This window comes from Lucilia sericata, unplaced genomic scaffold (assembly GCF_015586225.1).
Source record: "Lucilia sericata isolate MDLA Ls3-8-SP2 unplaced genomic scaffold, ASM1558622v1 Contig002297F_arrow, whole genome shotgun sequence".
Lineage (NCBI taxonomy): Eukaryota > Metazoa > Arthropoda > Insecta > Diptera > Calliphoridae > Lucilia > Lucilia sericata.
Window position 1 is genome coordinate 26,196 of NW_023996113.1, and position 13,278 is coordinate 39,473.

Here is a 13,278-nt window from a genome sequence, read left to right on the forward strand (position 1 = left end):
TATTTTTAAAGCCAAGACTGTAAGCTTTAAAATGAGGTATAATATTGTATATGTGCCAAAGAAAAATTTCAAGATTTAGTGCATTTAAAATTTAAAAAAAAATTTGAAAACTATTTGTTGTTCTGAGGCTATAATGGTTTAAAGGCAAGTTTATAAGTTTTGAGCAATAATTTGTTTAGGAATATATATATTGCTGGAAAGCCAAGACTTTAGGCTTTAAAATGATGTATAATATGGCTAAAGTGCCAAATTCAAGATTTATGGAGTTAAAAAGAAAAAATCTTGAAAAAATTTTACAGAATTTTCATAGAAAATTTTAAATTTCTTGTAGGTTTAAGGTAAATTTTTTCTTTTTAAGTTCAATATATAATTTCCAAATAAACTTTAATCAAAACTAACTAAAAATTTTATTATTTCCAACTTTTCATTGTTCATTTGATCTCAATAAATGTTCTATAGTTATGTCGATATTATTGCAACAACTTGAATACTATATAACTGTCTACTTAAGTAAATTTGTAATTTGCAAATAGACATTTTGAAACCTGTCAACTGGCAGAATAAATGAAAACGCATACATATGCAACTAAAGATAAAAGCAGTATATTGCAAAACTGAAAAGCAGAAAATTATCAATAAACTATAAAATACACAAAATCACACAAACTTAAATGCATATTTACAGGCATAGACAAATACATACATGAGACTATTATTAAAGTCAGGCAAGTGGGCCATATACCTACTGCTTCCTTTTACAAAAAAATAGACAACCAAACGCGGATGTAATGGTAGAAATTGAGACAAAGTGTTGTTGTATAGCTACAGCTATAGAGTTTTGAAAATTCTATAGAATTTGTAAATGTATGAGTTTTTGATGGTAAATTAGTCAAAAGTAAGGAAATACATGGCGTTTTCCTTTTTTTTTTTTTTTTTTGTTGCTGCCATGTCTGTGTATGTGCAAGTGTATGTATGTAGTAGCTGCATATTCATGTGCAATATAGTAGAAGTTTTGCAACGTTATCATTTCCTTTTCAATGCTATTTTATGAGGGTATTTTCTGGTGTTAAGCAACGAGGCGTAAAAACTGTGGCTTTACCCCTCTTCTACCCCGAAAAAATTCCAAAAAAAGACAACCAAAAAACTAACGGCAAACAGCAGGCCATAACCAAGGAGATGAAATAGAAACTAACATACAGACAGGCAGACAGATAGCTATAGATAGAAAATACACACACACGCTTGCCTCCATAAAGTTCAGGAAACGTTTGACAATCTTGACAGACAATAAAATATGTTCGCAAATATACCATAACATTTTAGCTAACAAAGATACATACGAACATTTGCTACAAAGTTTTCCGAAAGTTTAAATACAATTTAACAAATGGGCAAACATTTAGTAAGAAAATTATTTAAGTTATTTAACTTAACCTTGTGTTATAGTAAAAATATTATTAAATTATTTAGTATTATAAAAAAATAAAAATAAAACTTTTAAAAATATGTTAAATTGTTCAAAAATTGTAAATTAAAAAAAATTCATTACAAGGCGTATGATTAATATTAATTACCGGCCTAATTTGTTTAAAGTCACTTGCTATCAATCTGAGCAACATTTTGTTAAACAATATATACATATTTTAAAAGCTAAATATAGCAGCTTTATAACACTATACAAAAAGCTTTAATAAAATATAATTTCTTAAAGAAATTTTATAAAAACTAAAAAAATCTTTAAATTAAATAAAAAATGTTCTTAATTTTATAGTGCTCCCTATCCCAACTATATGGATGACTATGACTATATGGCACCTCAGTCTCGTGCACCTCAACCTGCCCAATATTCATATGCTAAGCGTCCCATACCACCACAAATACCACAATATAGAACGCCCAGCACTGCTTCTCCTATAGAAGAAAAACAAGAAACTGCTCCACAAATGGATTATTTAAGCATACTTAAATCCTTAAAAACCATGTGGGATCTTTATCAATCATTTACCTCCTCCTGGAATACCATAGCCGAACGTCGTAATCGTGAAGAGCAACTAGCACAGCAAAAATACAAACAAATGCAACAGATACGTATTAACTCGAAGAAACCACCAAAATTTAATAACAAAAAGAATGGCACACAAACTACTAAAAATCCACGAAAACAAACCACCACAACTACTACCACTACAACGCCCATACTAAACAGTTCGGAAATGTACACATCTTCGGAGGAAGAAGTGCAGTCAGTTAAAAGGCAACCGTTAGCTAAAGTGGAGCCACGCAGGGCTATTAAGGGTGGGAAGGTGAATAGTAAGAATGAGGATAATTTGAGAGATAAAAGACAGGCGGAGCTACGGATGTGGGTGAAGGACGTTACATAAGGGAGATCCTTTGAAGGGCTATTATGATTTGTCATCACAGAAGGTTCATACAAGTTTTGGGCGGCATTCCCAGGTGAGAAGAAAAAAGAGTAAAACTATAAAAGACAACTAAACCTAAAATGAACTGGAAAACTAAACGAGAACTAGAACAGAACTAGAACAGAACTAGACAGAACTAGCAAGAACTGAACAGAACTAGAACAGAACTAGAACAGAACTAGAACAGAACTAGAACAGAACTAGAAACAGAACTAGAACAGAACTAGAACAGAAATAGAACGGAAACTAGAACAAGAACTAGAACAGAACTAGAACCAGAACAGAACAGGAACTAGGAACAGAACTAGAATTGAACTAGACCAGAACTGAATAGAACAGAACTAGAACAGAACTAGAACAGAACTAGAACAGAACTAGAACAGAACTAGAACAGAACTAGAACAGAACTAGAACAGAACTAGAACAGAACTAGAACAGAACTAGAACAGAACTAGAACAGAACTAGAACAGAACTAGAACAGAACTAGAACAGAACTAGAACAGAACTAGAACAGAACTAGAACAGAACTAGAACAGAAACTAGAACAGAACTAGAACAGAACTAGAACAGAACTAGAACAGAACTAGAACAGAACTAGAACAGAACTAGAACAGAACTAGAACAGAACTAGAACACTAGAACAGAACTAGAACAGAACTAGAACAGAACTAGAACAGAACTAGAACAGAACTAGAACAGAACTAGAACAGAACTAGAACAGAACTAGAACAGAACTAGAACAGAACTAGAACAGAACTAGAACAGAACTAGAACAGAACAGAACTAGAACAGAACAGAACTAGAACAGAACTAGAACAGAACTAGAACAGAACTAGAACAGAACTAGAACAGAACTAGAACAGAACTAGAACAGAACTAGAACAGAACTAGAACAGAACTAGAACAGAACTAGAACAGAACTAGAACAGAACTAGAACAGAACTAGAACAGAACTAGAACAGAACTAGAACAGAACTAGAACAGAACTAGAACAGAACTAGAACAGAACTAGAACAGAACTAGAACAGAACTAGAACAGAACTAGAACAGAACTAGAACAGAACAGAACAGAACTAGAACAGAACTAGAACAGAACTAGAACAGAACTAGAACAGAACTAGAACAGAACTAGAACAGAACTAGAAACAGAAACTAGAACAGACTAGAACAGAACTAGAACAGAACTAGAACAGAACTAGAACCGAACTAGAACAAGAACTAGAACAGAACTAGAACAGAACTAGAACAGAACTAGAACAGAACTAGAACAGAACTAGAACAGAACTAGAACAGAACTAGAACTAGAACAGAACTAGAACAGAACTAGAACAGAACTAGAACAGAACTAGAACAGAACTAGAACAGAACTAGAACAGAAACTAGAACAGAACTAGAACGAGAACTAGAACAGAACTAGAACAGAACTAGAACAGAACTAGGAACAGAACTAGAACAGAACTAGAACAGAACTAGAACAGAACTAGAACAGAAACTAGAACCAGAACTAGAACAGAACTAGAACAGAACTAGAACAGAACTGACAGACTAGAACAGAACTAGAAACAGAACTAGAACAGAACTAGAAAGAACTAGAACAGAACTAGACAGAACTAGAACAGAGACTAGAAGAACTAGAACAGAACTAGAACAGCACTAGAACAGAACTAGAACAGAACTAGAACAGAACTAGAACAGAACTAGAACAGAACTAGAACAGAACTAGAACAGAACTAGAACAGAACTAGAACAGAACTAGAACAGAACTAGAACAGAACTAGAACAGAACTAGAACAGAACTAGAACAGAACTAATGAACGAACTAGAACAGAACTAGAACAGAACTAGAACAGAACTAGAACAGAACCTAGAACAGAACTAGAAACAGAACTAGAACAGAAACTAGAACAGAACTATACTGAACAGAACTAGAAAGAACTAGAACAGAACTAGAACAGAACTAGAACAGAACTAGAACAGAACTAGACAGAAACTAGAAACAGAACTAGAACAGAACTAGAACAGAACTAATAACAGAACTAGAACAGAACTAGAACAGAACTAGAACAGAACTAGAACAGAACTAGAACAGAACTAGAACAGAACTAGAACAGAACTTTGAACATGAACAGAACTAGAACTGAACTAGAACTGAAACTACAACTAAACTAGAAATGAACTAGAACTGATGTGGAAACTAACGTCTGACCTAGAACTGCACTTAGTGTTTATATATTTTATGAATTTATTATTTTCTTGATTTTGCACGCTATTTGCAACTTTTCAAAAAAAAAAAATGGCAACTGACAACATGTACTTTATTTATAGTTCATTCATTTCTTCCTTTCTCCATCCATCCATCCATCCATTCATTTAACCATTCACAGAAAATTAATTTGTCATACATTTCATATACAATATGTTTTGACCAGATGGAGGAAAAACAAAATGGTAAATATTTATATGAATACATAGTGTAGCAAGTAATAACTCGTACAGTTCTAATCTGATTTAAAGGTTGACCTCTTTTTGTAGAAGTCAATGATATGTAGTATGAAAACAAGCGTTGATTTTGTGCAAGGATTAAGAAAAATTAATTTCGTTTTAATTTTTGTTTAAAGAAATAAAATTGTTCATTTGTGTCATGAGGCGTATGATTAATATTAGGATTGAATTGTAAAAATGAGTGTTTGGTTGAAGAATTTGCTAAACACTATACATATTTGAAAAGCCAAAACTTCAGACTTTGATTTAAAGAACAAATCAAGACTCCAGAAACAACATTTTCAATTAAAATTATATAAATTAGCTTTTTAAATTGTTAGAATAATTATTAGTTTCACTATTTATATGACTTCGCTGACAGTTGTTTGTCAAAATAACTTTCCTTTTAACATAAATAAAGAGGAAACAACACAACTGCAACAAGAATATCAGGAAAAAATAAACACGTTTATGCCAGCATATATTCACAGAACGTTTTTAAGTGGCAACATAACTGACAACAACCACGAAAATAATTATTACTATAAAAAAATCCAGAATATAAAAACACATTTGTGGATGATGTGGTGGTATAAATATTTTGGTTTCGTCTTCCTTAACAAAAAAACAGCTCTATTACTCTTTACCACTCACATATTGTTGCAGTTATTCATGTATACAGGTAGAAAAGTGCAGGACTATGTGTGTGTGGGTGAAGTTTTTTTTTTTAATTTTTTTGCTGGTTCATGTCACTCTATCTACCGTCTGCACCATCAGGTGGTTAAGTATATTTCTTCTTCATTTTACTGTAATGTTTTGTTGTCATTGCTTTAAAAAGCATACAAACTTGGCACCTGACATTCTTCTCTAGTTTTTATTTCGATATTTTTTTGTTATTTTTTTATTTTGTTGTTTTATCCTTGACAAAAGTCACAAATCAGTGTTGACCATACTTCACACTCATTCACACAAACACACATGCACTAACACACGTATGTACCTACCTTTAAACAAGGACAATGGTAATATAGTTATGGCCAAGTTAACAAAAAATTGCAACAACAATGACAACAGCAAAAACAACAAGAGTGTAATAAGTATGTGGGTTGTTAAAAAGAGCATGATGATGGTTTTACACTGGATGTTTGTCTTGCTTTCCTTTTGCTTCCTATACTGTATGGTGCTATAATTCGGAGGATAATAAGATTGACAATATTCACCATTCAATTTCTAGTTCTAGTTCTGTTCTAGTTCTGTTCTAGTTCTGTTCTAGTTCTGTTCTAGTTCTGTTCTAGTTCTGTTCTAGTTCTGTTCTAGTTCTGTTCTAGTTCTGTTCTAGTTCTGTTCTAGTTCTATTCTAGTTCTGTTCTAGTTCTTCTAGTTCTGTTCTAGTTCTGTTCTAGTTCTTTTCTGTTCTGTTTTGTTCTAGTTCTAGTTCTAGTTCAGTTCAGTTCAGTTCAGTTCAGTTCAGTTCAGTTCTGTTCTGTTCTGTTCAGTTCTGTTCTGTTCTAGTTCTGTTCTAGTTCTGTTCTAGTTCTGTTCTAGTTCTGTTCTAGTTCTGTTCTAGTTCTGTTCTAGTTCTGTTCTAGTTCTGTTTTAGTTCTGTTCTAGTTCTGTTCTAGTTCTGTTCTAGTTCTGTTCTAGTTCTGTTCTAGTTCTGTTCTAGTTCTGTTCTAGTTCCGTTCTAGTTCTGTTCTAGTTCTGTTCTAGTTCTGTTCTAGTTCAGTTCTGTTCTAGTTCTGTTCTAGTTCTGTTCTAGTTCTGTTCTAGTTCAGTTCTAGTTCTGTTCTAGTTCTGTTCTAGTTCTGTTCTAGTTCAGTTCTAGTTCGTTCTAGTTCTGTTCTAGTTCTGTTCTAGTTCAGTTCTAGTGTCTGTTCTAGTTCTGTTCTGTTCTAGTTCTGTTCTAGTTCTGTTCTAGTTTCTGTTCTAGTTCTGTTCTAGTTCTGTTCTAGTTCTGTTCTAGTTCTGTTCTAGTTCTGTTCTAGTTCTGTTCTAGTTCAGTTCTAGTTCTAGTTTCTAGTTCAGTTCTAGTTCAGTTCTAGTTCAGTTCTAGTTCAGTTCTAGTCAGTTCTAGTTCAGTTCTAGTTCAGTTCTAGTTCAGTTTCTAGTTCTAGTTCTAGTTCAGTTCTAGTTCTGTTCTAGTTCTGTTCTAGTTCAGTTTCTGTTCTAGTTCAGTTTCTGTTCTAGTTCAGTTCTAGTTCTGTTCTAGTTCTGTTCTAGTTCTGTTCTAGTTCTGTTCTAGTTCTGTTCTAGTTCAGTTCTAGTTCTGTTCTAGTTCAGTTCTAGTTCAGTTCTAGTTCAGTCTAGTTCAGTTTCTAGTTCAGTTCTAGTTCAGTTTCTAGTTCAGTTCTAGTTCAGTTCTAGTTCAGTTCTAGTTCAGTTCTAGTTCAGTTCTAGTTCAGTTCTAGTTCAGTTCTAGTTCAGTTCTATAGTTCAGTTCTAGTTCAGTTCTAGTTCAGTTCTAGTTCAGTTCTAGTTCAGTTCTAGTTCAGTTCTAGTTCAGTTTCTAGTTCAGTTCTAGTTCAGTTCTAGTTCAGTTCTAGTTCTTCTAGTTCAGTTCTAGTTCAGTTCTAGTTCAGTTCTAGTTCAGTTCTAGTTCAGTTCTAGTTTCAGTTCTTCAGTTCTAGTTCAGTTCTAGTTCAGTTCTAGTTCAGTTCTAGTTCAGTTCTAGTTTCAGTTCTTCTAGTTCAGTTCTAGTTCAGTTCTAGTTCAGTTCTAGTTCAGTTCTAGTTCAGTTCTTTCTAGTTCAGTTCTAGTTCAGTTTCTAGTTCAGTTCTAGTTCAGTTCTAGTTCAGTTCTAGTTCAGTTTCTAGTTCAGTTCTAGTTCAGTTCTAGTTCAGTTCTAGTTCATTTCTAGTTCATTCTAGTTCAAGTTCTAGTTCAGCAGTTCTAGTTCAGTTCTAGTTTCAGTTCTAGTTCAGTTCTAGTTCAGTTCTAGTTCAGTTCTAGTTCAGTTCTAGTTCAGTTCTAGTTCAGTTCAGTTCTAGTTCAGTTCTAGTTCAGTTCTAGTTCAGTTCTAGTTCAGTTCTAGTTCAGTTCTAGTTCAGTTCTAGTTCAGTTCTAGTTCAGTTCTAGTTCAGTTCTAGTTCAGTTCTAGTTCAGTTCTAGTTCAGTTCTAGTTCAGTTCTAGTTCAGTTCTAGTTCAGTTCTAGTTCAGTTCTAGTTCAGTTCTAGTTCAGTTCTAGTTCAGTTCTAGTTCAGTTCTAGTTCAGTTCTAGTTCAGTTCTAGTTCAGTTCTAGTTCAGTTCTAGTTCAGTTCTAGTTCAGTTCTAGTTCAGTTCTAGTTCAGTTCTAGTTCAGTTCTAGTTCAGTTCTAGTTCAGTTCTAGTTCAGTTCTAGTTCAGTTCTAGTTCAGTTCTAGTTCAGTTCTAGTTCAGTTCTAGTTCAGTTCTTAGTTTCAGTTCTAGTCAGTTCTAGTTCAGTTCTAGTTCAGTTCTAGTTCAGTTCTAGTTCAGTTCTAGTTCAGTTTCTAGTTCAGTTTCTAGTTCAGTTCTAGTTCAGTTCTAGTTCAGTTCTAGTTAGTTCTAGTTCAGTTCTAGTTCAGTTCTAGTTCAGTTCTAGTTCAGTTCTAGTTCAGTTCTAGTTCAGTTCTAGTTCAGTTCTAGTTCAGTTCTAGTTCTGCAATTTGTAATATAGTCGGTCTTGTTCGACCATATTTACATTCGTATTACTTATTATGTTGAACAAAGGGCAAAATGAATGTGGTGATGAGGATTTATGAAATTGTCTGTGTTTTAGTAAAATTTTTGATTTATTGAAATGAAGTCAGTGAGAAGAAATTAAGAGAATTGAAAAATACATTGAATGTCAGGAAATTGGGTTATATGAATGATATAGTAGATAGCAGGATTATACAGAAATATTTTTGAGAAAGTGAAAAATTTCAACAGTTATATTCGCCTGAATCAATAACAACTTATCAAAATTTAAAAATTTAATTTCTTTTTCAGGTCGGAACTGCCATTTTGATTATATACTCCACTTTTGCAGCCATCTATTATTCCAAAGTAAATCCACTGGTAAGTGATTACGATTATACGGATTATTTGGGTGGAGCACGTTCTCTGTCTGGAGGCGATTTGGACTTCGTAGATGATGATGCGGGTGTAGAGAAAAAGGCACAATCGAAAAGCTGGTTAGAATATTTGCCACGTACTGGACACTCACTGAAATTCATATTAGATGCCATAGATAAATTGCCCACGGACCATGTAGGAGATGAGGGTATAAATAAGGATATCCAGGCTCAAGAGACGAGTAGTGAGGTGAAGGAAAATTTATATGAAACAGAGTACACAGATGAAGGTGGACAAGCGGATGAGGCAGAAAATACAGATGAAACTGAATCTTCCAGTGAAACGAAACAGGATAATAATGCTATGTAAATGCTATAATTAGGTATATGTTTATTTAGGTTAAATAAAAGATATTAAACAAAATTAAGGATAACGCAAAAGTGTTATTATTTTAAGATATTTTTTCTTTTTTTGTAAATTAAAACCTTTACAAAATAGTAAGTATGTAGTTTCCTATTTAAATATCAACCACATTTTCAAAACTTTTTAATTTATCTTTTTATCACTTTATTACTTGTTCTTTTTTTCATTTTTTTAATCTCTTGTTAACAACTACCGTTTAATTTTAAACAGCTTTTTACTTGTAAAGAGAAAAACCATAAAATGTTCTCCTCAAGTGTAATTTAAACTCTTTGGTCTTCTTTTGCCGGCGAGGAAAAAAATTCTCAAAATAAAAATATTTATGGTAAATTTAACATGAGAAAAAACATTGCGTTTTTTAATTAAAAAAGAATAAATAAGGTGATTTTAACAGGAAATAAAATTATAAACAAGGTGTTTTTAAAGGTAATGTAATGAAAAGTACAAAATATATTTAATTGAAGAAAAGTTTTAAAAATTCCAAAAAGATGAAATATTAAAATGTTTGTTCAGTTCTACTTTGGTTCTTGTTTGTTCTAGTTCTGTTCTAGTCTGTTCTAGTTCTGTTCTAGTTCTGTTCTAGTTCTGTTCTAGTTCTGTTCTAGTTCTGTTCTAGTTCTGTTCTAGTTCTGTTCTAGTTCTGTTCTAGTTCTGTTCTAGTTCTGTTCTAGTTCTGTTCTAGTTCTGTTCTAGTTCTGTTCTAGTTCTGTTCTAGTTCTGTTCTAGTTCTGTTCTAGTTCTGTTCTAGTTCTGTTCTAGTTCTGTTCTAGTTCTGTTCTAGTTCTGTTCTAGTTCTGTTCTAGTTCTGTTCTAGTTCTGTTCTAGTTCTGTTCTAGTTCTGTCTAGTTCTGTTCTGCTGTTCTAGTTCTGTTCTAGTTCTGTTCTAGTTCTGTTCTAGTTCTGTTCTAGTTCTGTTCTAGTTCTGTTCTAGTTCTGTTCTAGTTCTGTTCTAGTTCTGTTCTAGTTCTGTTCTAGTTCTGTTCTAGTTCTGTTCTAGTTCTGTTCTAGTTCTGTTCTAGTTCTGTTCTAGTTCTGTTCTAGTTCTGTTCTAGTTCTGTCAGTTCTGGTTCTAGTTCTGTTCTAGTTCTGTTCTAGTTCTGTTCTAGTTCTGTTCTAGTTCTGTTCTAGTTCTGTTCTAGTTCTGTTCTAGGTTCTGTTCTAGTTCTGTTCTAGTTCTGTTCTAGTTCTGTTTCTAGTTCTGTTCTAGTTCTGTTCTAGTTCTGTTCTAGTTCTGTTCTAGTTCTGTTCTAGTTCTGTTCTAGTTCTGTTCTAGTTCTGTTCTAGTTCTGTTCTAGTTCTGTTCTAGTTCTTTCTAGTTCTGTTCTAGTTCTGTTCTAGTTCTGTTCTAGTTCTGTTCTAGTTCTGTTCTAGTTCTGTTCTAGTTCTGTTCTAGTTCTGTTCTAGTTCTGTTCTAGTTCTGTTCTGTTCTGTTCTGTTCTAGTTCTGTTCTGTTCTGTTCTAGTTCTGTTCTAGTCTGTTCTAGTTCTGTTCTAGTTCTGTTCTAGTTCTGTTCTAGTTCTGTTCTAGTTCTGTTCTAGTTCTGTTCTAGTTCTGTTCTAGTTCTGTTCTAGTTCTGTTCTAGTTCTGTTCTAGTTCTGTTCTAGTTCTGTTCTAGTTCTGTTCTAGTTCTGTTCTGTTCTAGTTCTGTTCTAGTTCTGTTCTAGTTCTGTTCTAGTTCTGTTCTAGTTCTGTTCTAGTTCTGTTCTAGTTCTGTCTAGTTCTGTTCTAGTTCTGTTCTAGTTCTGTTCTAGTTCTGTTCTGTTCTGTTCTAGTTCTGTTCTAGTTCTGTTCTAGTTCTATTCTAGTTCTGTTCTAGTTCTGTTCTAGTTCTGTTCTAGTTCTGTTCTAGTTCTGTTCTAGTTCTGTTCTAGTTCTGTTCTAGTTCTGTTCTAGTTCTGTTCTAGTTCTGTTCTAGTTCTGTTCTAGTTCTGTTCTAGTTCTGTTCTAGTTCTGTTCTAGTTCTGTTCTAGTTCTGTTCTAGTTCTGTTCTAGTTCTGTTCTAGTTCTGTTCTAGTTCTGTTCTAGTTTGTTCTAGTTCTGTTCTAGTTCTGTTCTAGTTCTGTTCTAGTTCTGTTCTAGTTCTGTTCTAGTTCTGTTCTAGTTCTGTTCTAGTTTGTTCTAGTTCTGTTCTAGTTCTGTTCTAGTTCTGTTCTAGTTCTGTTCTAGTTCTGTTCTAGTTCTGTTCTAGTTCTGTTCTAGTTCTGTTCTAGTTCTGTTCTAGTTCTGTTCTAGTTCTGTTCTAGTTCTGTTCTAGTTCTGTTCTAGTTCGTTCTAGTTCTGTTCTAGTTCTGTTCTAGTTCTGTTCTAGTTCTGTTCTAGTTCTGTTCTAGTTCTGTTCTAGTTCTGTTCTAGTTCTGTTCTAGTTCTGTTCTAGTTCTGTTCTAGTTCTGTTCTAGTTCTGTTCTAGTTCTGTTCTAGTTCTGTTCTAGTTCTGTTCTAGTTCTGTTCTAGTTCTGTTTCTAGTTCTGTTCTAGTTCTGTTCTAGTTCTGTTCTAGTTCTGTTCTAGTTCTGTTCTAGTTCTGTTCTAGTTCTGTTCTAGTTCTAGTTCTGTTCTGTTCTAGTTCTGTTCTGTTCTGTTCTGTTCTGTTTCTGTTCTGTTCTGTTCTGTTCTGTTCTAGTTCTGTTCTGTTCTGTTCTGTTCTAGTTCTGTTCTAGTTCTGTTCTAGTTCTGTTCTAGTTCTGTTCTAGTTCTGTTCTAGTTCTGTTCTAGTTCTGTTCTAGTTCTGTTCTAGTTCTAGTTCTGTTCTAGTTCTGTTCTAGTTCTGTTCTAGTTCTGTTCTAGTTCTGTTCTAGTTCTGTTCTAGTTCTGTTCTAGTTCTGTTCCAGTTCTGTTCTAGTTCTGTTCTAGTTCTGTTCCATTTCTGTTCCAGTTCTGTTCTAGTTCTGTTCAGGTGTGTCTAGTTCTCCTTCTGGTCTGTTCTAGTTCTTTTCTAGTTCTGTTCTAGTTATTTATTGACTGCTCATGGTAAGAGAAGGTTTCTGTTCCTTCCTCTTGTGTATTTTTTTAACAACTTGCATTCCAATATTTCCTTTTGTGTTTCCCCACTGTAATCAATATATTCAGTTTTTATATAAAATCCCAATATTTTCATTTATTTCACGCTGTTCATTTGTTTTCTTTATTTTTCCATTTTTTTATATAAACATTATATTTTTATTTTATATACCATTTTATTTTTAACCTACTCTACTCTAAAGAATTTCTTTATTTAAGTTACTTCTGGCATGAATCTGTGTCTGTGTATTATATTTTTATTTCTCAGTATCCTTCATATATTAAACAAAAAGAATTTTAATTAAAATGTACAACTTTTTATTTATATATAAATTTATACAAATAAAACTCTTTGAAAAAAAATGCGAAAATATGTTTGAAATAAAAACACTAGTGAAACAATGAAACTTTATATATTTTAACAGGTGCTTTACTGTCCGACACAAGAGTATTAAATGGAACCACCAAAAGCAATGTTAATGGTTTCTATAAGAAATCAAAGGAATCAACAAATATATATATAACAAGATAAATAAAATAAAATAAACTGAAATGCCTCATACATATGTATGTGTGTACGTTGGTATTTAGTGTGAAATTAAAATCTGGAAAAATAGGATATTTTTTAAAAAACTGTTCTAGTTCCGTTATGGTTCTGTTCTAGTTCTGTAAAAAGTACTTATTCGTTCTTCAGTCGTTAGTATAGAGTTAGTGAGAGTAAGTGAGAACCTATAAAACGCAACTTTTTGGTACTTTTTCGTTCTTAAAAGGTACTTTTTATACCCACCATCAAAAAAGATGGGGGTATATTGATTTTGTCATTCCGTGTGTAACACATCGAAATATTGTTCACAGACCCCATAAAGTATATATATTCTGGGACCTCGTAAGATTCTAAGACGATCTAGCTATGTCCGTCCGTCTGTCCGTCTGTCTGTTGTTGG

General features: G+C 33.1%; 1 protein-coding gene across 1 annotated transcript; it reads left to right on the forward strand.

Moving 5' to 3' along the window:
* Nucleotides 1-1,771: 1,771 nt before the first annotated feature.
* On the forward strand, nt 1,772-9,301 carry LOC119613766 (the record flags this gene model as incomplete). Its single annotated transcript, XM_037969798.1, is given in 5 exon segments — nt 1,772-2,343; nt 2,346-2,375; nt 2,378-2,404; nt 2,407-2,445; nt 8,845-9,301. Coding segments are annotated over 5 exon segments (1,111 nt in total), but the record flags the coding sequence as incomplete, so codon positions are not given.
* Nucleotides 9,302-13,278: the final 3,977 nt, after the last annotated feature.